This window comes from Crocodylus siamensis, chromosome 6 (genome assembly GCF_052110815.1).
Source record: "Crocodylus siamensis isolate JL-2025a chromosome 6, ASM5211081v1, whole genome shotgun sequence".
NCBI classification, from domain to species: Eukaryota; Metazoa; Chordata; order Crocodylia; family Crocodylidae; genus Crocodylus; species Crocodylus siamensis.
The window spans coordinates 9,431,618-9,459,374 of NC_143400.1; the positions used below are offsets into that span (position 1 = coordinate 9,431,618).

The 27,757-nt window shown below is 49.1% G+C and overlaps 2 protein-coding genes across 8 annotated transcripts in view; one reads left to right on the top strand and one right to left on the bottom strand.

The window, feature by feature from the left end:
- Positions 1-682: 682 nt before the first annotated feature.
- On the bottom strand, positions 683-15,656 carry LOC149860920 (uncharacterized). 4 transcript variants are annotated; one of them, XR_016442931.1, is made up of 6 exons: positions 13,217-13,270; positions 9,789-9,915; positions 8,163-8,713; positions 6,398-6,487; positions 1,009-1,205; positions 683-936 (listed from the first exon to the last, which is right to left on the bottom strand). XR_016442931.1 is itself a non-coding variant. In XM_090051528.1 (5 exons), the coding sequence occupies exons 2-5, from the start codon at positions 9,898-9,900 to the stop codon at positions 1,065-1,067; spliced, it is 894 nt and encodes a 297-aa protein (XP_089907654.1). In that variant the 5' UTR covers positions 9,901-9,915; positions 15,536-15,656; the 3' UTR covers positions 683-1,064. The 4 variants fall into 4 exon arrangements, 3 of the variants coding, with proteins under 3 accessions (XP_089907654.1, XP_089907653.1, XP_089907655.1); XM_090051528.1 differs by lacking the exon at positions 13,217-13,270 and adding an exon at positions 15,536-15,656 and having other exon boundaries at positions 683-1,205; XM_090051527.1 differs by having other exon boundaries at positions 683-1,205.
- GALNT6 (polypeptide N-acetylgalactosaminyltransferase 6) overlaps positions 15,289-27,757 on the top strand; it is a 30,978-nt gene continuing 18,509 nt past the window's right edge. The window contains exons 1-3 of one of the 4 annotated variants that reach the window (XM_090051523.1): positions 15,289-15,313; positions 15,880-15,993; positions 24,912-25,485. In XM_090051523.1, the coding sequence (XP_089907649.1) occupies positions 24,998-25,485 (488 nt within the window). In that variant the 5' untranslated portion in view covers positions 15,289-15,313; positions 15,880-15,993; positions 24,912-24,997. Of the gene's footprint in view, positions 15,314-15,621; positions 15,765-15,879; positions 15,994-20,145; positions 20,862-22,223; positions 22,428-24,911; positions 25,486-27,757 lie in introns of those variants that run through there. The other 3 variants (XM_090051522.1, XM_090051526.1, XM_090051525.1) reach the window with 3 other exon arrangements.

The window sequence follows — 27,757 nt, forward strand, 5'->3', positions numbered from 1 at the left end:
CAACAGACCCAAAGAAGAACACTGCTGTCTCCAGAGCCCCTAATCCACCAGTTCCCAAAGCTTCTCATTTGGAAGAAGTCCTTCCTAAGAGACTAAATAGAAAGAGAGAACAACAACATAGCTGGCACGTTTCCAAGCTGGCGACAGCGCCTGCTTCATCGCCACTTTATGCTGTAAATGCTTCTCTCAAAACAGAAGACCCCAAACTCAGGGAGAAGCCTCCACTGGCAGCGCTAGGTTTTCTCACCCTCCATAAAGGTGAATCATTTAAGCTTGTGCAAGCCACTGAGCTGGCACTGATGAGGTTTTAATGAAGACCGAGAAGTGCATTAGCCTATGCCATGATAAAGAGAATCAGTCAAAGGGCTTATTCCAGCTCACTGTGCTCCTTATCTCCATTGGGAAGACAAGATGATCAAGTGGCCTGGATACCTGGGCGCCGGGACCGAGGAGCAAAATTTTAGCTGACGCTCAGAGAAGAGCGCAGATTCTGCCAAATTATTTAGCAAATCCCCCTCCATTTCACTGACTTTTTCAAGAAAAGAGTCTGACAGAGTGCAAAAAGCTTCCATAATGACCCCTTTCACTCAAGAAAGATGCCTTTAAAATGCCCCCAGTTAAAGTACACATCTTGGCTGGATCTGAAATGAAATAGTTTTATTTTTTTTTTCAATTTCCTGAACATTTTGAAAAATGATCGTTCAAGTAGAGGCATCCCCCCCGCCCCGTGACTTCTCCAAAGCAGAATCTCCTGCTGGGTGTTTATACAGCATGGAGCACAGTCAGACGTTGGGGTTAGTTGGGGCTTCTCGACACTCCTCTAGTTTCTTGCCCGGGCATGTGGTGTCCAAACTATTATGGTGCACCAGCACACCTCGCTCTTGCTGAAGGCTGCTCTCAGGCTTCCCATCTATAAATGGATGCTCGGCACCTGGGCTGCAAAGTTAAAAGCAGATGTGTTAACCACAGCAAGTGGGTTTAAGCCTACGAGTACAGGAATATACGTACACGGCCTAATGGGGGACCATCCAGTCCTATTCCGTATGAGCCAGAAGATGTTTGAGCTAGTCTCCCTGAGCTGTTGCAGCAGGGAAAAGGGCTTGGGAAAAGTCACAGGTCTGCATGTCCTCGGTAGCTTCAGGATTCGGAGGCCCGCTCTCACCCAGGGGGCCATCTTCCAGCATCCACCCCGGAGTCCAGGAAGTCTGCAAAAGGTTGAAGAGGAAAGAGCATTAACTGGTATAACCCAGGCAGAGGCGTAATTTTGTTCTGCCTTCGGCTGTGCTTATTTCAGTCTCTATCACAGAGTCTGTAATCCCCAGGATCAGTCTCAGCTCCTTGTTTAAAAATGGGAACTACTTTCGGGGCCTTCAGAAAGACTGGCTGCCCCCCAAGCCTCCCTGGCCCCTCTGTGCTGCTTTGATCATGTCCAGAGCCTGCAAAGAAACAGCAGGGAATTCCCCCATGCAGAACCAAGACAGACTTGATTTATACAGCCCAATCCCACTGTCTCCTCCAGAGCCGCAAGGAAGGACGGGAGCGGCTGTAGTGCTTGGCAATACAGCCCGTGTAAACCAGAGCGACCCTAAGCCTGCTCTATCTTACCATGGCATCAGCCCAATTCTGGAAGTGGGCAGGGATGTTTTTTTTCCAGATCCCCCAGAGGAGCACAACACAAAACCGAGGCGCCTGTGCCTCGAGCTCTACATTTAATAACAGCTCCATGGCAGCCGCTCTTCTGTCCCGTTCCCCCAGGTGATCCTAACCCAGCCTAGTTATTTATGGCATTTGAGTGTCTCAAGTTGCCTGTCACTTCCTCCTTTGCGACTTCAATTTCTGTCAAGGCCACAATGTGATAAAAGTGCTTTTGTGAAAGGTGAAATGGAAAGCGCTTGTAATTTCCTTCTTACACGTTCCCCTTTAAGTGCTGATAAGGCATATTCGGGATTTATGAGACAGGATACTGACCTTTTTCCCCTTCTTCGTAAAAAAACGAAATATATTCTAAATCTAGGTAGCACTGAAGCTCATTAGCAGCCACCATTAAGTATGATAATAAGAATATGAGCATTATTAATAGTAATAAGGTGTCTATTTGGGGGAAAGGAGTGAAAGAAAATCATGCAAAACCAGGCAAATCCTGCAAAACAGCCTGGGCTGGGCACAATGTTCAAGGTGTGGACACACCATGGATTTATAAAGGGGCATCATGATACTCTCCATTGTGTCCACAATTCCCTTCTCAATGGGTGTGTCTACACGTGCTTTTACACTCATCTCATCTTAATGTGCATTTGCCTAATGCACATTAAGGCGATTTAGGTGCACATCTACACGTGCACACGCTAAGGCACATTAACGCATTATGCGGACCCACTAGGGACTGAAGTTAGTCCCAAGTCAGTTGACATGCACAGCATTAATGTGCCTTAGCGTGTCTACATGTGCATTAAGGCGCTTTAGCTATTTGCGTTTGCAGGTATCAAATTTAGGTGCAAAGGGCATTTTTACACATGCAAGCACTGCAGTGCCAGGTGCTTTGGAAAGTGCCCGGTGCTGCATCACATGCAGCTGTATAAGCGGCAAAATGTGTGCCAGCATGCAGAAAATGGCAGCAGTCCACTTTTGAACTAAAATACATAGGAGGTGTTTTAGTTCAAAAGCTCACTGCCACCGTTTTCAGCATGCTGGTGCATTTTGCCGCTTATACAACTGCAAGCAATGCAGCGCCGTGCACGTCAGCTTGCATGCAGAGCAGACTTGATTAATAGAGTCTGCTCTGATGTGCAGGAGATCTAGACCCAAAAATGTATGTGTATAAATGCCCAAAGAGCTTAAAATCACCATTTTTAAGGCACATTAAGGGTGCACATGTGTAAACACGTGCCCTTAATGCACCTTAAATCAGGCTAAAATGCCTTAAATTGGCATGTGCAGATGCACCCAATAATCCCTAGCATGTTGTTTGGGGAACTGTGGACTTCTCGGCCCTGGGGCTTCATTCTCTGCTGTGCTGTCCCCTCCTTTTGTGGGGAAAAGGCAAGTGTGGGAGGTGAATAAGTAATTATTGCTGAGGAGTCTTAAAGGGACTTACAGAAGTCAGTCCTTATTTCCTGAATACTTCAGTTAGTTACTCTTAAAATTTTTGCATGAAAATCATATGCAGGTAAGTGTCACCTCCCCAATCCACTGGTTTGCTCACAACTGGCTTTAACAGAAAATGTTCCCTGTGAGATTTTAAAGCTCCAAAAAGCAAAAACGTTAACTACTTCCCAGTACAGCAGCTTCTGAGTACTGATCGTGAAGGAGCCTGGGTCGAAAAAATTCATTACTCAGATGTGGCTTTGGGGTGAGATCCTTTCTAAAAAGCCTGTGAAGGAAAAACTATCAGCACAAGGCAAGAGGTAAAGCCCCATTAATGGATTATGGATGGTTTAGTTATACATATCACAGAGCTGTAGGACCTACTTATTCCTCAGAAAGAGAGAAGCCCATGGCAGCATGCAATATTCATAGTTGGTGCCAAGATGATGAGAGATTATTTGGAGAAGGCAGAGAGCAGGAGCTAGAATTACAATGGTCCAGAAAGGGCGACGAAGGTGATTATAGCCACCAGGAGATGCCTGCAAATGAGCTGCATCATAAAAAGGCTGGTTTTATTTCAGGGCCAAAGGCAATATTATAGCGATGCACTAGAACAAGTTTAATTAAGTTTCATGTTTTGGGACTTTAAATGACTGCCATGGGGGGCTGGGAAGCAATTTTTCTCCTTATGTGTTGCACAACCAGCTAGGGACTGTGTGTGGGTTTTACTCTGCAGGGACGAATCCATAGTTACCCCCTTTTGGAAATCCAAGACTGAAACTGCAAACTCATGACTCAGTCGCACATGGCAAATCCCATAATTTATCATAGAGAAAGGATAATCCAGTGGTGCCTGCTCTGGGACTTAACACATCCTTGGTCAAACCCCTGCTCTGCCACTGCTTTTCTGTGTGACCTTGAGTGAGTCATTTAAACCCAAATCCAAAAGGTTCCTAGGCACCTCGTTCACACTAGAAGCAATACTTTTGGGGACCCAGGCCCCAGCCTCCCTGCGCCTCAATTTCCCATCTGCAAAATGGAGATAATAGCAACTTCCTATCACAGTGGGGCACTATAAAGTTACTGGGATGCACTAGTTCAAGGGTGGGCAAAACGCAGTCTGGGGTCTGGATGTGGCCCGCCAGGCCATTCTATCCGGCCCACAGGGCCCCTAAAAAGTTTAGAAAATTAATATTAATCTGTCCTGAGCTGCCTGTCATGCAGCCCTCAATGGCTTGTCGAAACTCAGTAAGCAGCCCTCCGCCCAAAATAATTGCCCAGCCCTGCACTAGATGAACTTGTGAGGTCCTTTCCAGTCTTATGTTCCTATGATCCTATGAGATTTGCCGATACAGATGGATGCACTGGGCTTGTCCGGTGGGCCGGAAGTTGCCAGATGTGCATGGTACTTGGCTAATCCTGCAAGCCCAAGATCTGAATGTTTTTTTCTTTTCACAGCCATGTGTTGTGCTGCAGAATCTGCTGTACCACACAGACCCAGGGGTAAGTGACTTCATAGATCAAGGCTTAATTAAGTTCCTGCCTGTGATGCTCTATCAGTCACAAGCCTTAATGAGGTGCCAGCCTGAGCCCACCTCATTGTGCAGCAAGCCTGAGTGAACCGCAAACAGTTAAGCCATGCATACGTTAGCAGCCAAAGACCTGCTAGGGAGTCAGTCGGGCCTTTGGATGATCAGGGTATGAAAAAAGGATGACAGGGCCATTTCTGAGAAACTAAATGCCTTCTTTGCACCTGCCTTCACTATGGACAACATTAGGGAAATTTCATCACCAGATTCAGTCCTCTCTAGGGACAAGTCAATGGATCCAAATGAGAGTTTCAATACATGAGGTTGTACTGTACATACATACATATTAAATATGTATACAGGAGGTGTATTTATTGATCAACTAAACAGTATCAAATCACCAGGACCTGATGGCATTCACCCTAGAGTCCTGAAGGAGCTCATATAGGAAATTGCTGAACTCCTAATTGTGGTGTATCACTAAAATTGTACCTACCACTAAAACCAGCTTTAGTTCTGGAGGGTTGCCAATGTGACTCCAAATTTTTAAAAAGGCTCTAGAGGGGATGCAGGAAACTACCGGCCAGTGAGCCCCACTTCTGCCCCTCGAAAACTGGCAGAAACAATAAAAACAGACATGTTCAGCACATGGATGAACATGACTTGCTGGAGAGGAATCAACACAGTTTTGTCAAAGGGAAATCATGCCTCACAAACCTACTAGAGTTCTCTGAGGGTGTCAATACGTGGGTGAGTTGGGATGATCCAGCTGACATAGTATATTTGGACCTCCCATAAAAGGTCCAAGGTCCCCCATAAAAGGCTCTTAGCTAAGTTAGGGAGTCACAGGATTACAGGGAACATCCACTCACAGATGAGAAATTGGCTTCAAGGTAGAAAGCAAAGAGTGAGTCTAAATCGCCAGTTTTCAGGATGGGAAGAAGTAAACAGTGGGGTCCCCCAGGGATCTATTTTGGGACCGGTTTTCCATATTCATAAATGATCTAGACATTGGGGTGAGTAGTGAGGAGGCCAAATTTGCCAATGACCCAAAATGATTCCAGGTGGTAAAGTCCACAGCAGACTGCAAGCAACTGCAGAAGGATCTGGCATGACTGAGCCAATACATGGCAGAAGCAATTGAAAGGAGACAAGTGTAAAGTGATGCACCTGGGCAAAAATAACCCCAACTCTACCTATACCCTAATGTATAGAGCTGTTACCACCCAGGAAAGAGAGCTGGGAGTCATTGTGGACAGTTGGCTAAAAACCTCAGCTCGGTGCTCAGCAGCCATCGAAAAGGCAACAAGTTAGGGCTTATTAAGAACAGAATTGTGAACAAAATGGAAAGTATCGTCATGCCCTTTATAAATCCACGGGGCGTCCACACCTTATATCATCCACCCAGTTCTGGTCCCTGCAACTCATAAAGGATACAGAAGACCTCGAGAAGGTCCAGAGAAGGGCAATAAGGATGATGAGTGGTATGGAGGGGCTGCCATACGAGGAGAGAGGAAAGAGACGCTTTTAGGAAGGACATGATAAGGGTTTACAAAATACTAACCAGCAAAGAGCAAGTCAGTAGGGATTTATTATTAACTCTCTCTCACCAGACAAGAACTAGGGATCACAAAATGAAACCAGCAGGCAGTAAGTGTAAAACTAACAAAAGGACGTGCTTTGTCACATGATGTATAATTGAAGTGTGGGACTTGTGGCCACCAGATGTGGTGGAAGCTGCAAGTTTAACCACATTCAAAAGATGGATTGGACAGTACACGCACTTGGAGGAAAGGGACATCGGTAGCTATGGAGCGTGGGAGTGCAGGATCCAGCCTCTGAATCACAACTTCCTTGACCTCAAATGCTGGAGGCTGCAAGTGAGAGAGGAACAGGGAGAAAACCCTGGTCAGACCCAGTTTGCTCTCCCTTTCAGCCTCCGTTCTCTGCCGCTGTGCGACACAGGAGCCTGGGCAAAATGGACCCACGGCCCGACCCAGCAGATGGCAGTTTTTATGTTCTTACGTGCCTTCATCATGAATGAGCAGACACACATACCCCATATTTACTCAAATCGAAGATGACCCTGGCTTTAAGATGAAGCCCCAATAATTTGATTTTATACATGGAAAATGCAGACATTTGTTACCATTTTCCATGTACAGAATCTAATTCTTGGAGGGTCAACTTTAATTCATCCCCCCCACCCACCACCACTAAAGGGGGGCAGGTGAGGAGATCAAGCAGTTTGCCCCCTACTTGTGCCTGCTCCCCTACCTGCCCCTCCCTGCAGCCTTGCATCCCCCTCCCCACTCCACCTCTACTCCCCCTCCTGCCCTCCCCCACCAGCCTCTATCCCCCCCAGCTTTTCTCCCTCCTCCCCAAGCTGTGCAACGCTTTGTGCTGCTGCTACAGGGCCAGGCTGAGGCCACATTCGGCACCCCAGGGTGCAGCATGCACAGAGCCTGGCAGTGCAAAGCAATGGCAAGGTGGGGAGTGGGGAGAGGGGCTGAATGGTGGGGAGGGAGATTGGGAAAGAAGCTGCAGAGGGGAGATGGTGCAGAGGTGGTGCAGGGTGCAGGCACAGCTGCTTGTCCATCCCCCACCTTCATACTCAATTCTAAGATGAAGGGCATTTTCCTCCACAAAAATGGCGGGGGGGAACCTTGTCTTAGAATCAAGTAGATAGGGTCATTTGCTTTTAAGACATGCCTTGAATCTGAAAAATCAATGGCTTGCATGACTTGCACAATTTAAAAGTCACGTGACCACGGGGCATCTTATTCATAGATGCTAGGGTCAGAAGGGACCTCAACAGATCATCGAGTCTGACCCCCTGCCCTGGGCAGGAAAGAGCGCTGGGGTCAGATGACCCCAGCCAGATGCCTCTCCAGCCTTCTCTTAAAGACCGCCAAGCTAGGGGAGAGCACCACTCCCTTGGAAGCCCACTCCAAATTTTGCCCACCCTTACCGTGAAGCTTTTCCTGATATCTCGCCTAAATCTGCTGTCTGGCAGTTTGTGACCTTTGCTCCTTGTTACCCCAACGAGCGCCTGGGTGAACAGAGCATCTCCAATCCCTTGCTGCGCCCCACTGATGAATTTATAGGCAACCACAAGATCACCTCTCTGCCTTCTCTCGCAGAGGCTGCAGGGATCCAGGTCCCTTAGTCTCTCCTCCTAGGGCTTGGCCTGTAAACCCTTAACCATACGAGTGGCCTCCTCTGGACCCTCTTGTGGTTATCCACATCCTTCTTAAAGTACAGCACCCAAAACTGGACACAGTGCTCCAACTGTGCTCTGACCAGTGCTGCGTAGAGGGGAAGTACCACCTCCTTGGATCTATTTGTCATGGATCTGCGAATGCGTGATAACGTGCGGTTGGCTTTGCTGATGATTTTGTCACACTGACGACTCACGTTCAACTTGGAGTCCGCTGTGACTCTGAGATCCCTTTCCGCTTCTGTGCTGCTTCTTATGTGGCTTAACCTGCCGTTTAGTAAAGTGTGCAATAGAAATGCCATACACAGATCTGCCCCCATCCGCTTTACCTTTACAGGTCCTCGTATTTCTACAGGAACTTTCATCTCCGTAGGTAGAGCGCTGTGCCTGGGAGCATATTCCGTCGGTACCTCCTGGGGGTCTTCATACAGATCCAAAGAGTGGAAAAGGGAGTCTACACACACTGGATTTTGAAGAGCAAACTCTTGAGGGGCCGAACTAGCTAGGGAGTCTCTCTTGTTAACATTAAAGGCAGGAAATGCCATATCATCGTTCAACAGTGCATCAAAATTTGCCATCTTGCCCATATCTGGCGTGTCGCAGGACTGGCTGCAAAGGGCTCTTGCAAAATCCAGCTTCCCATTCCCACTGTCCCAAGTGTCGTTTTCTGCATGAGGTGGGTACTTCACAGCCAAAGCAGACAGCACGTCTATGTCTTGGGGCTGGTTCTGGAGAACAGCAGAGTCGCGCAGTCTAGGAGCTGTTGGGCAGGCTGCGATGGCAGAGGAGGGCTTTGTTCCTGGCTGTCCGAAGTTGGGTCTTTCCACTTCCTCTCCGACTGTATCATCGGTGCATTGGATTGGCATGGAAGTGGGCAGATCTTTAACAGAAATCAGTAGGGGAGGTTACTCAAGGACTGGAAGGACCTCTTGCAATTTACCTGCATACTCCCTGCAACCACATGGGTCTCCTTTTAATCTATGTGCCCTGGTGGTTGAGCATCAACCGTACAGCAGAGGTGGCTTCTTCCTCATCTCAAGAGGCAGCTGTTAAGCGGAAAAGGAAAAGGAAGAGCTGTTTCCAGCTATGGTAAGTGCTCTGTGCTTTGGCATAGGATCGCCACCTGCCCCTTTCCGGGCTCAGGGGGCTGCAGCTGCCCAACCCTGAATAGCAGACCCGGCTACTCAGATCTAGCACTGATTTTCCCAACTTCTGGGGTCATCATGCATCTGATGCATGAGTTTTCAGCTGATTCCAGCTGTGGCCAAAGCCGAGCTCTCACCTGGACGACCTGCTTAGTATTCAGCCCCGCTCTCATGATTTACGGGTGCTGTTCGTTTCCCTCATAAGCCAGAAAAAGCAGCTGTTCCAACACAGCGGGCAGCCTCCTGCCAGCTACAGGGAGAATCTAATTCAAATGTATGTAAATTCATGTGTGATTATGTGTTACATCTCCTCTGGATGCCAGAAACTGCATCTGATGCAGGCAGAAACTGAGTTAGCAGTAGCAACATTGATTTTTCTATTTGTTGCTTGAACTGAAAATTGGAAAGAAAAAAAAAATCCTTCCTTTAAGGTCAACTCAAAATGAGGATTTTCAGGGTGTTCTCCAAGCAAAAACACACAAAAATAAATCATGATCAGTTGTTTTTTTTTTTTTCTGCCCAAAACAAAACACTTTTGTTTCATCTCTTGGGAGGCTGGTCAATTTTTCATTTTCTTTTTTAAGTACAAGGATATCATTTTGTAAGGAAAAATGGATGCATTTCACTCTCTGAACACTGAATCAAAAACACTTCCACTTTTTTCCTAACTGTTTTATTTTCCAGCCAGACTAACTGGTTAAATTTGGCACAGATTCACAAATTAATTTGGTTTAACCGAATCTGCATTTCCTGTAAATAAGCTTTTGACAGGAAAAATAGTCCCTGATTTGAGTTTCCTCTGTTCCTTACCGATGAGCAAGTCCTTGCCTGGAATCAGCTTCTGTAGCAGCTCGCTCTGCTTTGCACACAAATGCTGAAGCCTGGTGAATTCTTGGCCAAGGTGGAAAAAAGCTTCTTCCATTTCTCCAGCGCCTGGCTATCGGGAGCGGGGGAGGGATGGAAGGAGGGGAAACGACAGTAAAATTAATTTCACTGAGCCATAAATATTACTCGAGCAGAAACAGGACCAAGAAGCCAGTAGAGAATAGAAAGCTGAACAGGAGGTCAGGCAGGGGAAGGGGATCAAAGCGGCAATCGGCTGGGACAGGGGGAAGGAAGAGAGGCAGGGGACCAGAACTCAGATCACCAGCTTCTCAGTCCAGCAGCCTGGCCGCTAGTTCCTACAGCAATAAAGGATCGGGCAATTACATCTACAGAAGATTCAACATGGCTAAGCAACGTTTCCCATTGATTTGAATGGGGGCACAACCATAGAATCATAGAAAATGGGGGTTGGAAGGGACCTCGGGTCGATATCTAGTCCAGTGTTTCCCAAGCTTTTCCAGCCCAAGGCATACTTACATTAATAAAAATTTTCCGCGGCACACCTGTGAAGGCATCCCCCCCATCCTCATAACTATAAGCTCGTTGTAGCTTAGTGCCATGGCAAAATTCAGCAGCACGCCTGTTCATTTCTGACGGCACACCACCGTGCCTCAGTCGAACCCCCTGCTCCAACCAGCCCCACCTAGATCAGCCCAGCCACAGCTTTGTCTAGCCAGGTTTTAAAAACCTCCAAGGAGGGAGATTTTGTTGGGTCTGAACGAATTCAAGTCAGCAAGACTGGATGAAGTTCATCCCATGGTCCTGAAAGAACTGGCAGAGGAGAGCTCAGAGCCCTTGGCAATGATCATCATGAAGTTGTGGGATGGAGATGCCACCACCTCCCTGGGTAACCTGTTCCAGTGCTTCACCACCCTCCTAGTACGAAAAGGTTTTTTTCCCTAATCTCGAACCTCAACTTCCCTTGCTGCAACGTGAGCCCATTGCTCCCTGTTCTGTCATCTGTCCCCACCGGGAACAGTCCAGCTCCATCCTCTTTGGACGCCCCCCAGGTAATTAAAGGCTTTTGTTAACGGCGATCATGCCCTAGGACTTTGAAATATTCCCACCGTCAGTACTAAACTTCATCCTACCCACGAGAACACACTCTCTGCGGTGGCACAGAGGCGAAGCGACTCCATGGAAGCAGACTTAAGGTGGGGGGAAGATCAGATCCAGATGCACAGCTCCCATTCCCAGTGCGTTTTCAGTGGGAGCTGGACCCTGAGCTAACCACCGTGTCTATGGTAAACTTCCCCTACAATAGCCCTCAAGCGGAAATCCAGTTCACGGCCCAGGTGATTATGCCGTAACTCAGGGGTGCTCAACTCCTGGCCCGTCGGCCAGATCCAGCCCATAGAGCTGTGTAGTCTGGCCTATGGAAAAGTTTGGCAGCAGGGGACAGAGGTAGCAGGAGGCCTGATCCCAGTGCACAGGGCTAGGGGGAGGCGGCACAGGGCCCAATCCAGTCCATGGACTGTCCCCATGTCATTCATCTAGCCCAAGGGGCCAAGAGATAGAGCGCCACTGCCATAACGAAATATCCCTGCTCCTAAGGAAAACGTCTATATAGCGTATTCAGCATATTTCTTCCCACTGGAACAGTACTAGGAGGATTTGATTTTGCAGGAATGATTACCTTTTTGGGGAGAAAAATAAATAAAAACCCATTTTTAACATAAATCTATGATCAACCCGCAAAATTCAAATTTCGTTTGAAAGCCTGGTGGTTTCATTTGAAAGGCTGGTGGCTCTTTTAGCCCAATTATGCAAATCAACTTTGCTTTCCATCACAGTTTCCAGTTTATCAGCACCAAGGGGCTGAAAGTTCAAGTTCTCAGTTTCATCTTTAGAGGCTCTTCTAATCTGCCTGATGAAACATCCTTTGCCATTTAGTAAGACGGGGACCCCTATGTACGGGCGACTGCAGAATTCAGTAGCAAACATGAGGAAGTGCACACCACACAAAGAAAACTTTTGACAAAAAGGTAAAGTAAATTATTGCCGGATGGTTTTGTATGTGTTACGCTGTGAACAAGGCCAGAAAGATCATTTGAACAAATTATTCTGCTGTTTTCTTACAATTTCTTTAGGTTGGGCAGAACGTGCCCAAGCTATTTCATGTTTCCAGTGATTTTATAAATAAAAATAAGCAATCGGGCCTTATCCGGTGTCCAGTGAGTTCAATAGGAGCTTTTTCATTTGCCTATAATCATAACTAGCCATCTTCGGATACCTGAAGGGCAGTTATAGGGAGGAAGGAGATGGGCTTTTCTCTGTGGCTGTAGGGGACAGGACTAGTAGCAATGGCTCAAGCTGTATCAGAGGAAATTTAGGCTGGAGATGAGAAGGAGCTTTCTGACTCTGAGGGTGATCAAACACTGGAAATAGAGAAGCTGTGGAGTCTCCATCCCTGGAAGCTTTCAAGAGCAGACAAGAGAGACACTTGGTTGGGTTGGTTTACTCGGGCATGATCCTGTCTTGAGCAGTGCGCTGGATTAGATGACCTTGGGAGGCCCCCTCTAGCCCTACTCTCCTAGGATCCTATAATACCATACATTGTTCATTTGTACTGCAACGGTACCTAGACACTACCCTCTGACCACATTGTGCCAGACAGGGCACAAATACATAACGCAAAACTTCAGTGCATTTTGAATTGTGCCTTAGCCGCATAAAGCAATATCTGATCTCCTGAGCTACAAATGAGTCATTGTAAGAATAACTCTTGATAACCAAATGTCGGGCCATGTCAAGTATATAATCCCAAATGCACGTTTTATGCATTACTATGCCAGTGAGTTATTTAAAAGGGCGTGATTTGGGTTGATGGGTACGCTTCCATTGCATTGATTTCATAGTTTCTAGGGTCGGGAGGGGCCCTAGTTCATCAAGTCCGACCCCCTGCCCTGGGCAGGAACAAGTGCTGGGATCATAATACCCCAGCCAGGTGATCAGCAAACAGATGCTTTTAACAGTAAGCGGTCACTTCATTTCTCATGATTACTATAGTGAACGAGGGAGGCTTTAGTATTTAGGAATTTTAGTTGACTGTACAACCTGAAAATGCTTCCATCCTTTAAGATTACAGTCATGAGCCAATGACAGCAAAATAGTCATGAGCTCTGTATTTTTAGGGAGCAATGCACTCTGATCTAACCTTTCACTCTGGCTTCAAAGACAACGAGATGAATTTTATCCTCAATCGCATTACTGTGATCTTTGCAATTTAACCCAACCAGGAGGGTAACTCAGAGAAAAACCTGAGCCTGGACTTGCTACCTAGACCTGAGCACATCGTAGAGCCTAGATCCGAGGACTGAACCGTGCTGCCACAGTTTCAGAGAAAAACTTACTCTTGCTGCGTCTCTGCCTCTCTGATGTCGCTCTGCTCTTGCATGTCATTTGGGCTTGTGACTTTGAACTGAAAAAATTCAGCGTTCGAGCTTTTTTGGTGCGGGGAATTTCCCCTTGGTTTTTATGTTAATAGCGAAACCTCAGCGCAGCGGCAAAACAGGAAACAAAGCAGCAGCGAGTCCAAGCAGCTGACTGCCTTTAAAATGAAGTTCGGCAAAGTCTTTGACGACTGTTTTAAAAATCAGGGTAGCCCCGCAGATAAGCCGCTAGCTTGAGACGGGAGAATTTTGTTCCCTGCACTTGCTGCGCGGCCTTTGCGAGTCCCTTCCCTTTTCCGTGCCTCAGTTTCCCCTCTCACTCTTTCTCATGTCTATTTAAATTGTAAGTTCCTTCATTTCTGCGTGTATGGGGCCTGACAAAATGGAGGCTTTTAGGGGCTAGTTTAATTCAGCAAAAGGCCTGGACGCAGAACATGCCACCACCAAGGTGGGCTTGTCCACCAGTGGAAGTTATACAGGTGTCCATAATGGAGAGACAGCCACATCTCCTTCGGGTAGCTGACACCAGAAATGTTAATAAAGTGCCCCTCGATTAAGAGGTGGGGAGCCATTAATAATTTATTTATATTAAACTAATAGCAACCCTGGGCTAGAAGGGGACACATGATACCTAGGGCAGTTTATACAGGTGCAGTTTTGCCCTGGATTTTTCTAGGGATTACAGTCCACCAGCTTAGAAAATTGCATCAGTGCGTGCCACGTGCCCACTCCTCCTTTCCACCCGCGTATGGGCAGGTGACACCCAAGTGAACAGGCATCCAGGCTTGAACTCTTCTGATTTGCACTTTGCTACCAACCTAAGATTGCTCTCACCCAGCACAGGACTGCAAACCCGCTTGCTTTAGGTTTTTAATATCCTCTTTTTCCAAGCACTTTGCATGAATCTGCCCACTGCCACGTCCCTTCCTGCCTGTTCTCATCGTGTCATCATGCTTGAAGCACGAGGGCAAAGCTCACGGGCCGCCATCCTCCGGCTGTAGAAATCAGGTCCTCGTCAGGCCGCCGAAAACAGCCACCTGGATGTCCTTGCTACAGTGCTCTCCTCTCCTAACCCTGCACTCCCAGAGGCTGCTGCGGGAGTGATTTCAGGTGATGTCCCAAGACATGTCTACAGCTCATTCTTGCTTTACACGGAAACTCGCCTTTGCTCGAACCTGCCACGGGAAATTTGAAAAGGCTCCTTTGACCATCTCCTTTTCCCCCACCCCACCCCCTTCGCAAGAGGAGCTGTTCACCACTATTGATTTCATGCTGTTCTTCGGGTGCTAAAGCTGGACAGCAGTCCCAGCAGCACTGGCTTCCTAGCAGCGGAGCAGCAGCGACAGCGTCTCCCCGGCTCCGAGATTCAGGAAGCTACCACCATCTAGTGTTAACAATGAGGCTTGGTAAAAAAAAACCACCCCCCAAAAAGGGGAACTCTTCCATTTCGTTCAGGCTAAAGCTGTCGGGCCCAATGCTCCGCTGCTGCCCATCGGCATCAGTCGAGCCGGGCTGATTTGCGCCCGGTGCAAATCTGGATGGGCAGCTCTGCCGCAAGAGCGCCCGGCTGGCGCATGCGGTCAGGCAACGGGCCGCTGGACCCCCCGCTCCCCTGCAGCCCAGCCGGCCTTTCCCCCGCTGCGGCCAGCCACTGCCGGGCAGGGGCCCCGAGCGCTGCCCCCGCGCCCGGCGCAGGGCTGGCTTCCCCTCAAGACGGCCGCTGGAGCTGGGCATCGGGGCGGGCGTCCCGCTCGGGGGCTTCTCGGGGCGCGGGCCGTCGCCCCCCTGCTCTCCGGAGCCCCCCGGGGCGGTGTGGCCACGCACGCCCCGGCCGCAGGGGCCAGCAGCAAGCCTTTGGAGCCTTGGCTTTAGCAGGACCCACCTGCAAGCATCAGTGGCCAGTGTGCGGGCGGGGGGGGCAAGAAGAGATGCAAGCCCCCCCCCCCCCGGGGCAGGGAGGTGCTCCGCACCTGGGCCCGGGGCGGCAGGTGAGGCCGAGGCCCCGCCCCCGGCCCCGCCCCTGCAGCCGCCAGCGGCCCGCGGCTCCGGCCCGGCCAGGTGAGGCGGCGGCGGCGGCGGCAGGGGCCGCGGCGCAAGGGGAGCGGGAGGTCCTCGGTGCCGGGCGCTGCTGGGGCTGGGCTCCCTCGGGGGGGGTTGGGGCTCCTTCCCCATGAGAGTCTGCCCCCCCCCCCCCCCCCGCAGCTGTTGTCTCCATCCCCCTGGCCCCGGGGAGCAGAGGGGGCCAATGGCGGAGGGAGATGGCTGATGGCAAAGCCAAACCTTCTCGGGCTCTTTCGCGCGTCCTCGCTCTCCGGCCCTCAGAGGTGGGATGCTTTCTTCGCACCCCGGAGGTTGCTTTTTGAATGGGGGAACTTATTTTTCTCCCAACTCCCGGCTCCGCCCGCGTGGCACCGTGGGGTGGTGGTGTGTGATGAGGCTCTCCCGGGCTCAGGTAGCCCTGGGCCACAGCGCGGGTTGTAAATCAGTCCTGCTAAGCTGTAAGCTAAAGGTCTGTAACAGATCCACCCATTTATCTTTTGTTTCTCCTCCTCCGGTTCTGTTCAGAGCGTTCAAAAGGGACAGAATAAATTTCAGTACGAGCTTAACTGTCCGCTTTGTTCCAGGAGGACTGACCTGCCTCTCAAAGTTACTGGGGGGGAGGCCAGAAGAGGCTCCAGTCCCCTTCCCCCTCCCCGCGGAGCAGCCCAGTGCATGGCTATTGTGCAGTCTCCAGGCAGGTAGGAATGGCACGGCGGTGGGGGCTGCCTCGCGCTTGCAGGGGGGAGAGAAACCTCGCTGGGTTTCTTTGTGCGGTGTAGTGCATGCCGTCGGAGGGACAGAAAGCAAGGGCTTAATCTGGCAGTTTCCAGCCTGCTATAGGCAGCAAGTAGCTCATCAGCACCATCATCTCGTCTGACCTTTTGTATAACACAGGCCTTTGAACTTGCTCAGGGCTTCCTGCAGGGGAGGAAATGATTATTCCCCTCATACATAAATGAATGCTATTGAGCCTGATAATTTGTGAACTAGAGCATATACACCTATTTAGAACAGCCGGATTTGATTTAAAGACTCCAAGCAATCAATTTACAATTTCTCGTCGTAAACTGTCCCGGTGGCTAATTATGCTTGCACTAAAAGCTGCCCCTTATCAAGGCATTTCATTGCTAGGCTGTTTTTAATTGTGCATGAGAATGCCGGGAATCCTAAAATCAGACCCAGCCTAGTGTTACAATGCCCACACATCGAGCAAACCCTTACCTAAGTGTCGCATGGAGACTTGATGCAATTTCGTTTTGAGTTTAGCATTCCTTCTGCTTGTACCAGCCTTGAATTTGGGTCTAAGCGTCTGCTCTCGTGTCACCGACTGGCAGGCTGATGCCCTTAATTTCTTGAAAGACCTTTATTCTAAGCTTTCCGTTCCTTGTTTTCTCTGGGGCTATTAAAAACCCAGCTCTTTTTTTGTCTTGCTTGTACTAGTGACAGCAGAAAAATGCACACGTTTATTCTTCGGCTGTATGCTTAGTTTATCTTATGCTGCACCCAGCGCTCTCAGCACTTAACAAAGAGCAAATAATGCAGCCGAAGCTTTTCCAGGTACTTGTATTTGACGGTGAGTCCAAGTCAGGCAAACTCTCTCCCTAATCCATCGTTCATATTAGCTTAGTGCATGTGGAGAGGAGAGGGACCTTTTTGGCAAATCATGCAATTTTTGCCCTATGGTGAGACCACAACATGGCTATGCCCATGTTAATTTGGGGTTGCGTCCAGTTTTGCAACAATGCATAGTTAGTGAATTAAAAAACAGGCACTTAAACTTGAGCTGAAGAATGTAACCATTGCATGTGGAGACCGAGCAAATGAGGATCTGCTGTCCAGGAACAGAGCTGGGAGGGTCTGGCATACAGAAGGGTTCAGAGCACGGAGAAAAGTGGTGCTGGTAATGAAGGGTGTCGTGGTGTTCAGAGAGAGCAAGAGACTGTATTTTCTTACATACACATGCACATTTTCACCCCATATCAGCTGCCCAAAAATTGGAATGAGTGTCTTAGGTGGGGAACCTGGTTTTCTGCCCAAGATAGAAGCACCCTGCTTTGATCCTAGCTCACAACAGCAGCTCCAGCATTTCTATTCAGGCAGCTGAGGGAGGCAGCTGACTTGATAGCTCGCTGCTTTTTATTCCACATGTGTTAACAAACCGCATTTCTTTTAATGGCCTTGATGTTCCACTACTCAAGCTTGTCTTCTCTAGGCAATTTAGCTGTCTGCTAGCTACTCCTGATCTCTCTCCTCCTCACTGCTCCGGAGACTATTCAGAAGTTTTCAAAAGAGTAGATCCATTCACGGAGACTGGTCTTTAACAGCGGCTAGGGTTTCAGCTTTAGTTAAGCAGGAAAGGGAGAGCGAGTCAGGTGACGATGAGGTCCTGTCCGTGTTTTTTGCAGCCATAACTCTGCAAAAATCTCTTTTTTCGTTGTACCTTTGAAAAACAAGGTGTGTGGTATATGTTGGGGCATGTTGTATGTGAGACAATATGGCATGCTGGAAGTTGTTACCCTTGAGAGGGAGTTTTTGTGCTCTGAAGCAAAAACGGGGGTGGAGTGCTGTAGCCACCGCGGTGCAAGATATCACAAAATAACCTTTGCCTCTGGATAAGAGAAGGCATCCCCATGCACCAGTCAGATGGCAGACTTGCCCACAATATATACCCAGTGTCATTAGCTTCTCTGCAGAAACTGGAAGTGCTTTTGTGAGGTTAGCCCCTTGCTGGGAGCTCCCTTGGGCTGATGTCCCTAGCTGAGCTGCATATTTGTCCTGGCAGTTTGAAATGGCCAGAATGTGAGGCTGCTCTCTGATCCGGGGGCATCGCACTGAAAAACAGCAAGGTGTGCAGGACCGAATCACTTGGAACGAAAAGTTGGGGGTCCTCAGCCCTGAAATATCCTTAAACTTCAGGCAGGAAAGCATCTGACCTTTGTGAAGCAAAACTGTAATGGGAAGTTACGTTGGTGTGATTTAACCCTGTGTTTAAAATAACATACGTAAAGCCATGCACAGGTACTTTATTGGAGTTGCTGACGTGGAGTGTGCCTATGCAGCACTTGCTCTTACCTGGAAAGCTGGTTACATTGGCTCCCACTGAAGTCTGTGATTAGGACTTCTAGCAATGCTCGAGCTAGCTGGCTCAGACAGGTTTGTCTACACCACGCTTGCATTCACCCTAGCTGGACTCACCTGGGACTCGGATCACTTTTACTTCTGTTCCTGGATTGACCCTGAACTACCTAGATGACCTTGGCCAAATCACTGATAAAACTCCCCGTATGTAAATGGTATTGTGAGTTGGCCTTTGAGCTCAGATGCATCTTTACAATCCCAGGGAGAAGCAGATTAAAAGAAATGCATAGCTTTTGCACATGGCAGGAACTGAATGAGACAGCATGATCTTCCCTTGAAATGAGACTCTGGCCAGTAGGGAAAACCCTTTTATTTTTGAGCCTCTATAATACACTTAAAACCATGAGCATGGAGTCTTATAATGGGTAAAAATCTTTAGTCTGCAGAGGTTTGTTTTTTTTTCAAGCTCGGAGACTTAAGAAATTAGTCATTGTGGTAAAAGGAAAAGGCTCCCCGGATATGCGACTACAGAGCAATAATGGATTCGTACAGGAGTATCTTTTGCATTGAAATCCCCACCCACATTGCCGTGCAGCACTGTCGTGGTGGCAGTTGTTCCCTGTCTGACTGGGGTATGGGCGCGACGGGCGCTGTTAATCTCTGCATGACTGTGCAAATATGCAGGTGGATAGCCCAAGCTGTTTCCTGCATGCCACGTGGAATAAGAGGCTGTAACTTAGACTTGGTGTGTCACATCAGGGAGGCCAGGAGAAATGTGCTCCACTTGGCAGTCCCAAGAATGAGGCAGGAGGGTTCCTCTTAAAGCAGCTCACAGGTTTCAGAAATACTGCAAAAATAGGCTTGCGCACAGCGTTTTGACCTCCAGCTTCAATGAGGAAGTTCAGAGACGCTGTCTGTGTGACTCGCGCGTAGTATCAAACCGGCCGCCTGAACTGCAAAAGCTGATAATCTGTGCGGTTCTTATTTTAGCATCAGCCAGTTGCATCCCCCTAGCACAGTCGCTTCTGAAAGGTAATTGGTACATGTGCAAAGGCTGCATTGGAAAGCTTTAGTTAGCAAGTGTTGAAGCGCTTGAAACGGAGTATGCTGGGTTTAGAGGAAGCTCTGTGGCTTTGTGAGGTCAGACCAGCTGGTCTCAAGGTCCTTTTTTGCCTTAAACTGAAACTATTTTGTCCATTTTGGTTAGCTCTGGTGGACACATGAAGCAAGCAGAGGACAGGCCCGAAGCTGGCGGAGGGGAGGCGTGGGAACTAAAAGTCCAGTTTAACTTGAGGAGTGTGCAGCTAAGTTTCCTGCTGGAAAATGACCCCCAGCACATGAAATCTCTTGTCTCTGCTCCAGGTTTAGACCTAATGACTCAGCTTTTGTCGGAGTGTTTTAAGATGTAATTTTATTTCAGACAGGATATAAGATGTCTGTTGTCTGATGCCACCAGCAGAAACCGGTCTGGTTTTTTGGTGTTTTTTTGGCCAGGACTGAAATGCGTAGCAGATAGCTTGTAATTGCCTTTGGTTAACGTATAAAGTGAAGAAACCATTGGCACTGGCCCTATATTTCAGTACCTACCCCAGTCATTATCTGGGCAGAAGAGAGCAAAGAACATCCTGTTTGAGATGGGTGGAGCAGGTGTTTTAGTTTAACTTGGTATCAGCGCCGTGGCTTTTTGTAGCTTAGACAGGAGATTGTCCCTGCAAGCCAAGGTAAGACCGGCCAGTGTCTAATGCTTTCTCATGCTGAACAGTGTAGCATTTGGGTGGATGGAAAGGGGAAGCGCGATGGGTTTCTTTGTTTGTTTTAACCCTGGGAAAAGCAGCTAATAAATGTTACCCGTGGTCTGCGGCAGCATCATCAAAAACCCCCGAATGATCTATTGTAGGATGTTCCCCTAAATTGTATCAACTGCCTCGTAATAGAGGCCTCCAAGGGTCAGACTTTTAAAGCCCGTTTGAAAATGTTCCCCTGTCGTTGCGACGCTTTGGCCTTTAGAGGAGACGTAGAAGGTTTGTTGGGTTTTTTTCCTTTTCTTTTTACACGTTAGAGAAAAACCTACTAAGAAAACTCATCTTAACAGAAGTAACTTGGGACATTTTCAGAGTCTGTGATGTCATCTCTCTGCAGTAAGGAAGTGGTATATCGAGACTTTTGCTAGGAAAAACAGTTTTGTAATCATTGGGTAAAGCATTCCTCTGACTCATGTACTTTGTGCTGTATTTTGAACACTGGGGGAAGCATTTTTGGTGGCGACAGGATGCTTTTCTCGGATGGCTAGGATAGCCCGTTCTTCTTGCAAGTCTTAATACCGACCGTCTCCTTGGTGGAGCTGGAAAATTCCTGTGAGCATTGTCGCTGACAGCTGCGGAGCCAATTAGCCGCACAACTCTTTTTGGATGCGAACAGGGTTTGTCAGGTGCTGCTCTCCAGGCTACAAGGTCATCACCTGAATTGAGAGACATAACTGGCACATGAGGTAAGTGCCGACCTGCTGCGAAGCTCCGTGAAAGCCGACCCTGGCTATGTTTCGCCTCTGGTCCCAAGCATGCAAACCTGAAACTCAGTCTTCAAATGCCTCGGGTTGGGGAACTATGTCTAAAGAGGCTCTTTTGTTTGCTTTAAGGCAGTGCATACCGAAGGCTTGGGCTCCACGTTGGCATCTGAAATGCCACACACACACCTTTCAGAGTCTGATAGGGGACGATGCCTATATATATATATATATATATATTTTTTTTTTTTAATCCTGATTTCTCTCTTCAGCCATCAGAGCAGAAAGGGGAAAAAAATACCTATTAGCTTCTGCCCGAGCCATTCTGTCCTGGAAGCGAGCCTCTGCTATGAGCATAGAGTGCCCATTGAAGAGGTGCAGGAAGGCGCCCTGGCACTTCATTATGGCACACATATGTCCAATACAACCACAGGCAGTCTGGAGTCCCTCCTTCTTAAAACAGGGGAGGATGGTAGTATTCCCTCTGCGCTGTGGAGCCTGCTGGTTCACATATTTTAGGTTGTCTATGGCAGCAGCGATGGAGGCCGAGCACGTTCCAGTCCTTACCGTGTTCACCCTTGTGATGCCCCCATGTGAGTTGGGGGTGCCAGCTGCATTCCCCTTATATAGGAAAACTGAGGCATAACTAGGTCACACCGGGAGGACTTGACGTCAGCGCTCCCAGGCTTGAAACACAAGACCGTGCTCTCTAGCCCAGAGTAGCAAAGTCATTGCAAGCCTCAACTTTTTACTGAGCACTTTGTGATGAGCTGAAGCTAGGAATGAGAGTCCGGGGGAGTTATTGCAGACTTTTGGTTGCTTTAATGGTTTGTATTTCTCGGATTCTCTGGGTTGATTCATGTAGCCTCTGTACTGAAGCCAGGAGCGCTGGCATCAGACGTTTCCCACCCCTCGCGCTCCTGCTAAGTATGCCTCCCTTCTTAGAAAGGAGGTAGCAGAGCAATGCTGAGCAGGGGCGTGGAGGCTCGTAATGGTGATATCTCAAGCCTGTCCTACAGGGACTACCGTGCTTCATTTGCGGTGTTTTTGGTGCACCGAGCATGAGGGGTGAGTGGATGGGGTGCATGCCTCAGCCCAGAGACAGATGGCTGCAATGCTTCTCTAAAACAGAAAGTTTTATAGATTTCATAGACATGAGGGCTGGAAGGGACCTCGCAAGATCACCAGGTCCAGCCACCTACCCAAGGGGCAGGAAGTCAGCTGGGGTCAAATGACCCCAGCAAGGTGAGCATCCAGGTGTTTCTTGAGCGTTTCCAGAGTAGGTGCTTGCACCACTTCTCGGGGGAGTCTTCCTACAGCAACTCTTCTCCCCCCTGCAAAAAAATGAAAATCCTGGGAGGATATCTCAAAGTTCCCACAAAAAACAATGCAGCTCCTTTTACACCCACTTCTTTGCAGGTGGACAACCTTGGTGGAAGCTTGCCACCTCCTGGGCCGCGCACCCATGCTGAGGTTGAGTCCAGCACACAGACCGATCAGGCCACAGCGTTAGGAAAGCAGCTTGGAAACATCTTGGGAAGCAGCTGGCAGGTGTGGTGCGCTCTGTAAAGTAACCTGGCATCTCTAGCTTTGCTTCACGAGTCGGAGAAAATTCCTTGACAATGCCTCATTGCATCCTTCAACAGAGAGAGCCCCCACCTAGAAGCATATGCAGGCTCAACAGTAGTCCTTAGTTAAACCTAGGCTGGATGCAACCTCCCAGGGCTCCAGGATGCTTGGAACTGGTTTCCCCAGCTGCACTTAGCCAAGGCGGTTGCCTGAGGTTTATCCTGCCTGTTGGATCGGGTGTTCGTAAGGGGGTTTGCTGCTCCTAGCTGTGAAGAGACACAAAGGAGTTTCTGTGGGTGGGTGGCTGACTGTGTTTCTATTGGAGTGATTGTTTGACTGCTTCTGGGGTTTCAGGACAGTGTCTAATGAATGCATCCAGGCTCCCAGAGTCTTATATCACTTAAAATCTAAATCAAATAAGTAGGGGGAAGAGTTGTCAGGCACCTGATTGCTATCAGCAAGCACAAACAGGTACTCTCGCCTGGAAGTCTCCAGTGGCAAGTCCTGCCGAGGACAGGGTCAGTGTGTCTGTGCTAATAGATGCCCTTGAACACGAAACCTGGTAGGGCTGTAGGCTGGTGCACCATGCTCCTGCCAGGTTGCCCTTGCTCCCACAGCCCTTTGTATAACTGAAAGTGGTGACCTCTGGGGTTGCCGATTAAATTTTTCCCCTACCCTTTGGAAGCACTACTCTTCTCTCGGCCCATAAAACCCTTGCAAAGCCAAGAAAGGCCAGGAAAGGTGGTGCTCCCCTTGGCCCTCCGCTCTGGGCTCAGAGCAGATGTCATGGTCCCCCTCGGGATGCATTCTTGTCCATACGATTCATGAGATTAAAAAAGGCTAAAACCTTTGGGAATCCAAAATGAGTGGGAGAGCTGGGGAATGCCTCTTTCCAAAAGGTGTCTGTCTGCTGAAGTTTGTGGAGACTTACCCGAGTTAGTTTTAAAGGAGCCAGCCATCTACCTGGGGCAGCAGGGGGTCACTGTGAATTTGCCCAGCTTCTCAGACAGGCTTTGCAGCCCACAGTGAGCACCGCGCAGTCACAGCTGTGTTACTAGGAGCACCTAATCTGGCTGGTTAAAGCTAACTCTGGAACTACCGTCAGACCTCATACAGGAGCCTTGATATTTCTACCCTGTATGTTTTCCTTCTCTGTCTTACCCAGCCCCAGTTGCTGTGGCATCAGAGTGCTTGCAGCCCTTTAATGATTTTTACCTTCACAGGCCACTTTAAGGTAGGAAAGGAGTGGCGGTTTCATGGTTAAACTGAGGCGTGGTGTAATTAAATGACTTGACTAAGGTCATGTAGGAAGTCTGTGGCAGAGGAAAGGATGGCCCCTGAGTCTCTAGAGTCCCGGGTTCTTGCCCTGACAATTGCAGCACCTTCCCAGTCCCAGACGCATGGTCGCAAGGGGGAAACAAGTACCACACTGCACGTTTCTCCTGTTCCTATTAACAGCCCTTACTCCTGACTGCACCATCTGCATCTCTTTGAATGGCCAAAGCCACTCTGGATATCAGTAAATCCAGCTTCCAATGGTAGCACTAGGTTTTGTTTTCCAAATCAGTTTGTGTGCTGATGCCCCATCCTATTTAACCAACCTGAAATGTAAGCTATTGTCTCGCCACCTCCTTAGATATAATTGCATTCTGATTCCCATAGCTCCTTTTTTCTCCTCCCCTTATTCCTTATTTCTTGGTAGGGAGTCCTTTTTTTTTAGCAGGCAAATGTCCACGCTGAGGGTTAAAGGCATATATTCACGTTGATTGGAGCACTGTGTAATACTACCCGCATGGTTGATTAGCGTGTCTGAAAGCTCAAAGCGCTTTGGTTCAGCTGGATGCTGGCACAGGGTTTTGATCTACATCTCTTAGATTCAGGGGAAATTAATAAAGCGAAGGAACGTGATGACATCACTATGGAATTCTGCGTTTTCATAAATGAAGGATGGGTCTTTCGACCAGGTGTTGCAGCCAAAAACAGGAAAAAAACGAAAAAAAGTTGTGAGTAAAACGCAGGGGGTTTTTTGGTTTGGTTTCCACTATATTCCATTTCTGCTGCAGCTGCTGCTTCCACGGGTGTGGAACTGCCGCTCCTAGGAGGTCCATAACCAAACTGGAAGTGAGAAAACAATCTCGTGAGCCTTTTCTTACGAGGCTTTTTATTATTTTTTTAAATTTTTTTTTTTTTTTTGAGCCCAGATTTGCAGGTGCAAGGTAGGTGACAAAAAGGGTCATGTGGGATGTCGCCCCCCAGGCTGTGGGGTTAATATTTCCCATGCCATGGCCCTCCAAGGGAGTTCACTGAAGGAACTGGGGCATGTGTATGCATTTCAGCATTTGTAGGGAACAGTCAATTTGTATCATATCTAGGATGAATCCTATCCCCTCTTGCAATGGTGCATGCATGGAGTGACACAGTTTATGGACTTAGGCAAAGTTCAGCGGTATTTCTTTTGCTTCCTAGGTTTGCTACAGAACTTGATGTCCATGGGGTCACTGACATGCACGCAGCTCTGACCTGAGGAGGACTCGAACAACCCCTCTCTGAAGATGAGGCTCTTCCGCAGACACTACGGTCCGCTGAAACTGGCTGTGGTGGGGGCCGTTTTTGTGATCTTCCTCTTCATCATGCAGAGGGATGTCGGGAGCGGGGATCGCAACGAGGAGCCCTGGCTGAGAAACATCGTTGAGCGGAAGGACCAAGTGATTGACATGATGATGGGGGCGGTCAACAACATTCGGGACTCCATGCCGAAGCTGCAGATCCGGGCACCCGTTCAGCAAGAAGAGCCTTTGCCAAGCAGCAAGTCCTGCCTCCCGGGTTACTATACGACAGCAGAGCTGAAACCGCTGATGGAGCGGCCGCCCCAAGACCCAAACAGCCCAGGTGCCGAAGGCAAAGCTTTTAAGAAGGACCAGTGGACGCCGGAGGAGACCAAGGAGAGAGAGCATGGCTATGAGAAGCATTGCTTCAATGCCTTTGCCAGCGACCGAATCTCTCTCCACAGGGCTCTGGGCCCTGACAGCCGACCTCCAGAGTAAGAATACCCCTCTGTGAACAGCAGCCAGGACTGTGCGGTAGGAGAGAAGGGGTCTGAGAAGGCCAAGTCTTAGATGGAGACTTTGTCTAAATGTAGACCTCCTAGCAGATAAACCAGGGTTTTTAAACCAGTGTAAACCCTTATCCGGGTTCCACTTGAACCTGATTCAAATGAATTCAAGCTAAGCTAAAACAGGAGTGACCATGTGGTCTTTTACTCTGATGATCTGAAGCAATGTGTGAGGTCTGCAAATTGCACTTGCCTAAACTCAGATCCAGTAGAAAAGGAGGCCTGGCTCCTTATCAGCTCTCCGGTCTGATTCTGGAGGAGACTGGGGCACAGGCCGTCTGGTTTAGCGGTGGGAAAGCAGGGGCCTGGGGCTGGGTCAGAGGGCAGGAGCCCTGTTACCAAAGCTGGGGGGACATCCGGAAGCAGTCTACAACGCAGTCCAGGGGCAGGATCTGGGGTTCAGGTGCTGAGTGGCAGTCCAGGGGGCAGCCTGCAGAGCGAAGTCTGAAAACAGAGCCCAAGTGGGGACAGGAGCCAGGACACCGAACCGCAGGGGAATCCAAAGTCCAGAAATAACCCAAAAGCCAGGAGACTTGCCCAGCAGAACTGTTGCCTGGCCTGCAAACCCAGGCCTCCAGCTGGTGTCGGTGGATAGGCAGCATCCCCGCAGCCGACCGGCGGCTCCCTGCTCCTGGGCTGGGGCAGAGGGCAGTAGCTGAGGCTCGCTGCGGGTCTGGCTGCTGGCCGAGGTGAGCCGGCCTGCTCGACCTGGTTGTGAACTGATGCACCTGCTGTGCACAGGTGAAAACAGTAACACGGATACCAAACCAGGGTTCAGGGCTGTGATAAGATAACTCCCTTCCCGGAGCAGCCACCTGAGGGAATCAGCCGAGCACCTTGCAATTAAAACTCATGGAGGAGATGTCGAGAGCTCTGGAAAATAAGGGAAATCTCACCTCTGGGTCTGGAGTCTCTGAAGTGTTCCCTGGCAGACAGTATGAAATGTTGGGTGTTTTTTCCCCATCAGAAAACCTGTATAGAGCTTCCCTTCTTGGGTGATAGCTAGGGTCTTTACTGAAGCTAGTATCTGGCGTGAGTTAGCTAGGTCTCGGGTTGCATAAACATTTCCTTTCCAGTTGTGAGTCTATTCTGACTAGTTTCGAGAGGTCCCCTGTTATCTCTCTTTCTTGGTTGTTTATCGCGGATACCACCAAAGCCACTTCATTAAGGGCTTCCTGGTTAAACCAGTCATGTACGTGATGGGCACCATTCCTTGTACAGGCAGTTGCATCAGCACTTCTCATCTGGGTGCTGCCATCAGTACCGCAGACCCGAAACATTTCCCCAGGGCAGATCGGGTTGCTGGGTGAAGACCAACCCCAGCTTGTGGCAGTATGTCGGAAAAGCCATACCGGGCGAGGGGCGATCTCCCCGCTGCAGCATCGGTCACGCTGAGCTCCCCGCTCCCGTTCCCTCCCTTCGACCTAGGCACCGGCTTCATGCACACGCGCGGGAGGGCAGAGCTGTATCGATTCAGCCCCGTTGAATTAATGAGCGGAGATAGCCTCCCTTTCTCCGGAGATTTGCCCATTTGAGAGAAGCTGCGCTGATGCAACTAAATCGAGAGCAGGGTTTGGCTCACTTCAGACAAAGATGGAGTGTTTTCATCCAGACTTAAGTCAATGGGAGGGGGTCAGGAGGAAGGGCTCGCACTACTGTATCCAGATTAATTTTCCCCTTCTGTTTAGTTCCCCCAGGTGCAATTAGTGCAGGCTCCACCCAGACTGCATGCTCTGAATATTACAGTCGGAGAGAGCGTGTAGCAGCAGGAGCAGCTGACCTAGCCCTTGTCTGTGGCTGCCCGGGGAGAGACGTGAATATTCTGCGTGGCTGCCTGCCCCGGGCATCCCAAAGGCAGGACGGCAAGGGATAGCAAGCGACGGTGACCCTGCTTCTTGACTGTCTGCAGGGATAAGCAGGGGCTGTCGGGGAGGCTAGGAGCAATCTCCACCCAGCAACTTTTTTTTGCTTCTTAAAGAAAGATCTCTTTTCTCTGAGCAAAAAGCCTGGGGCAATAATTCTTCTCCCTCTTTATTTTTTAATAACTCTGGCCCTGCCTCCCTTGGAGACGGCCTTTCCTTCAAGTTTTATTCTTTCAAAGATCTACCTGTTTCAAAAACCACCTAATTCCCTTTTTCCGGGCAGCCCTGGGTTTTGCTTGATTCTTTTATTTTTTTTCTTCTCCCATTGATTTTTGGGG